Source organism: Cyprinodon variegatus, unplaced genomic scaffold (genome assembly GCF_000732505.1).
Source record: "Cyprinodon variegatus isolate N-32 unplaced genomic scaffold, C_variegatus-1.0 Scaffold1000, whole genome shotgun sequence".
In the NCBI taxonomy this organism is placed as follows: domain Eukaryota; kingdom Metazoa; phylum Chordata; class Actinopteri; order Cyprinodontiformes; family Cyprinodontidae; genus Cyprinodon; species Cyprinodon variegatus.
Genome location: NW_015151453.1, coordinates 161356 through 163575, shown reverse-complemented (window position 1 = coordinate 163575; position 2220 = coordinate 161356). Strand labels below are relative to the sequence as shown.

General features: G+C 51.4%; 1 protein-coding gene across 1 annotated transcript in view; it reads left to right on the top strand.

Moving 5' to 3' along the window:
- The window catches only part of serpine1 (serpin peptidase inhibitor, clade E (nexin, plasminogen activator inhibitor type 1), member 1), a 7768-nt gene that overhangs the window by 2631 nt on the left and 2917 nt on the right, over positions 1 to 2220 (top strand). Inside the window, exons 3-6 of the mRNA XM_015399257.1 lie at positions 615 to 809; positions 895 to 1093; positions 1172 to 1272; positions 1758 to 1844. Of these exons, the coding sequence (XP_015254743.1) occupies positions 615 to 809; positions 895 to 1093; positions 1172 to 1272; positions 1758 to 1844 (582 nt within the window). The remainder of the gene's footprint in view (positions 1 to 614; positions 810 to 894; positions 1094 to 1171; positions 1273 to 1757; positions 1845 to 2220) is intronic.

Here is a 2220-nt window from a genome sequence, read left to right as displayed (position 1 = left end):
TCTCATGATTTGTGGACATTAAGGCCTAAAGAGTAGCGCCATCTCCTGGTCAGACCCTGTAATTCAGTGAAAGGTCAGAGTCAGAGTAAAAACGAATGGACGCCTGTGAGAAGGCCAGTGGCTGAAAGTTGGAGGGGATTTTGCTGCCATTCGGCTGCTTTTGACAGGGAAGGGCCATTTATAATGGCTTCTTCTGTAGAAACACAATAATTAGATTAGCAAATACTAGAGTTACACAGGCAACGACTAGCCGATTAGCACGGTTCGGTTGTGTCTGGCGCAGTCCGGTTCAGTATGCGTGCCAATTACACTCAACAGTTAGCTCGGTTAGCGTGCTCAGACTGTTTCTAAAGGGGAGAGTAAATGGGGCCAAGGTCACAGGTACAGAGGAACGAAAAAAACTCTGCATTTAACCCCTCCCCTTGGGGAGCAGTGGGCTGCCATGACCCAGAGTGGGTGATGCCCAGCGGTTAGGGCATTGCCCAGCGCAGTGCCCTATCCACTAGGCCGCCACTCCCCCAGTAAAACATGTAGCACTTCCTGAGTGTGTTCATGATGGTGCTTAGGTTAGGGTTCCTCCTGAGTTGTATATCACTCAGCTGTTCTTTCTGCAGGAGCCATCCCAGCGTTCTTAGCGCCCGGAGCCCTGGATGATGAGACCCGCCTGGTCTTCCTCAACGCGCTGCACTTCCAGCGTCTGTGGAAAGTTCCCTTCGATCCCAAACTGACGCAGGAGAGGATGTTCCACTGCGCCAATGGGAGTTCAGTTCCTGTTCACATGATGAGGCTCACCAACAACTTCAACTACGGTACGCGGCGCCGGCGGCCCAAACTCTGCATAGAAACCCTCTACGTCCTTCTCACCCCGTTATTTTCCTTCTTTGACATCAACAGGCGAGTTTGTGACAGCGGATGGCGTGGATTACGATGTGATAGAGGTCCCGTATGAGGGCGACTCGCTGAGCATGCTCCTGGTTTCGCCCTTTGAGCCCGACGTCCCGCTGAGCGTCCTGAGCGCCGACCTGAGCAGCCAGAGGGTTCGGCAGTGGAGGTCGGAGCTGAGGAACGTCAGGAGGCAGCTGGCCATGCCGAGGTGAGGAGGAACGGCTGCCCAGTCAGCGCCTGCTGGAAAATCACAGTAAACTGGAGCATTTCTGATCTGCTTTTCCAGGTTTTCTCTGAACTCTGAGGTGGATTTGAAGAGCACTCTGCGGAAAATGGGACTCGGAGAGATTTTCAACTTGGCTACTGCTGACTTCACACGGATAACCTGTGAGTTTGAAGTATTAGCTTGTCTGCAGCTTGTAGCTTGCTTTTAGTGCAGGTTTAACGATTGCACTTTTTTATGGGTCAGCCAAGGACAAGTTATTAGTAGGCATCTTTCTTCACATTACTTCTGCTCCACCAAACCGCTGCATCCAAGACCTAAGACATTAGGTCTTTGAACAGGAAGCGTTTTGTAGATGGCTGTAGACCTTCTCTAAATACATTGTAAGCTACCTCAAAGGGCATGTATCCCTTTAGTCTTGTCCAAAAAAAAATTTTTATTCCTACTTTTTGTCAGAAATAGCGTTTAGTTCCAGGTTTTATCCAGCAGCCCAACAAAGCCTGCTTTTAGTTTAGAAAACATGCAAATAGAAACGGATGAACGGGTCCCCCCCTTTGGAATGGGGGTCGTTTGGCTTCTTTGTTAGCCTGCAATGCCCCATACCTGTCTATGTCTCTGAAACTAATCCGTTTGTTTCTCCGCCCGCCAGCCGACGAGAGGCTGTGTGTATCCAAGGTTCTGCAGAAGGTGAAGATGGAGGTGAACGAGCGCGGCACCGAGGGAGCCTCAGCAACAGGTAGGCCCCTCTTCCAGACTTCCTCACCCAGCTGCTACTTCTAGCTGAGCTGTTAGAAAAGACGTTCACACATCTGAGGCTGTGAGTCACCTTCCCAGCAGAGTCTGTGGAAACAGAGACCTTTTCTACGGCAGGAAATTCCTCCCTTTAAACGCTGTCAGTCTGAATAATAAGAAAACAGGGACGTAATTATCCATGACACACATATGGAGTCAGAGGAGGGTGGAGCAGCTTTACTCAAGGGCAGTGGCGCCTCCAGACATGTTCCATAGGGGGGCCAGTGGGGTGGCCAGTGGGGTGGCCAATGGGGTGGCCAATGGGGTGGTCAGAGGGGTGGCCAATGGGGTGGTCAGAGGGGTGGCCAATGGGGTGGTCA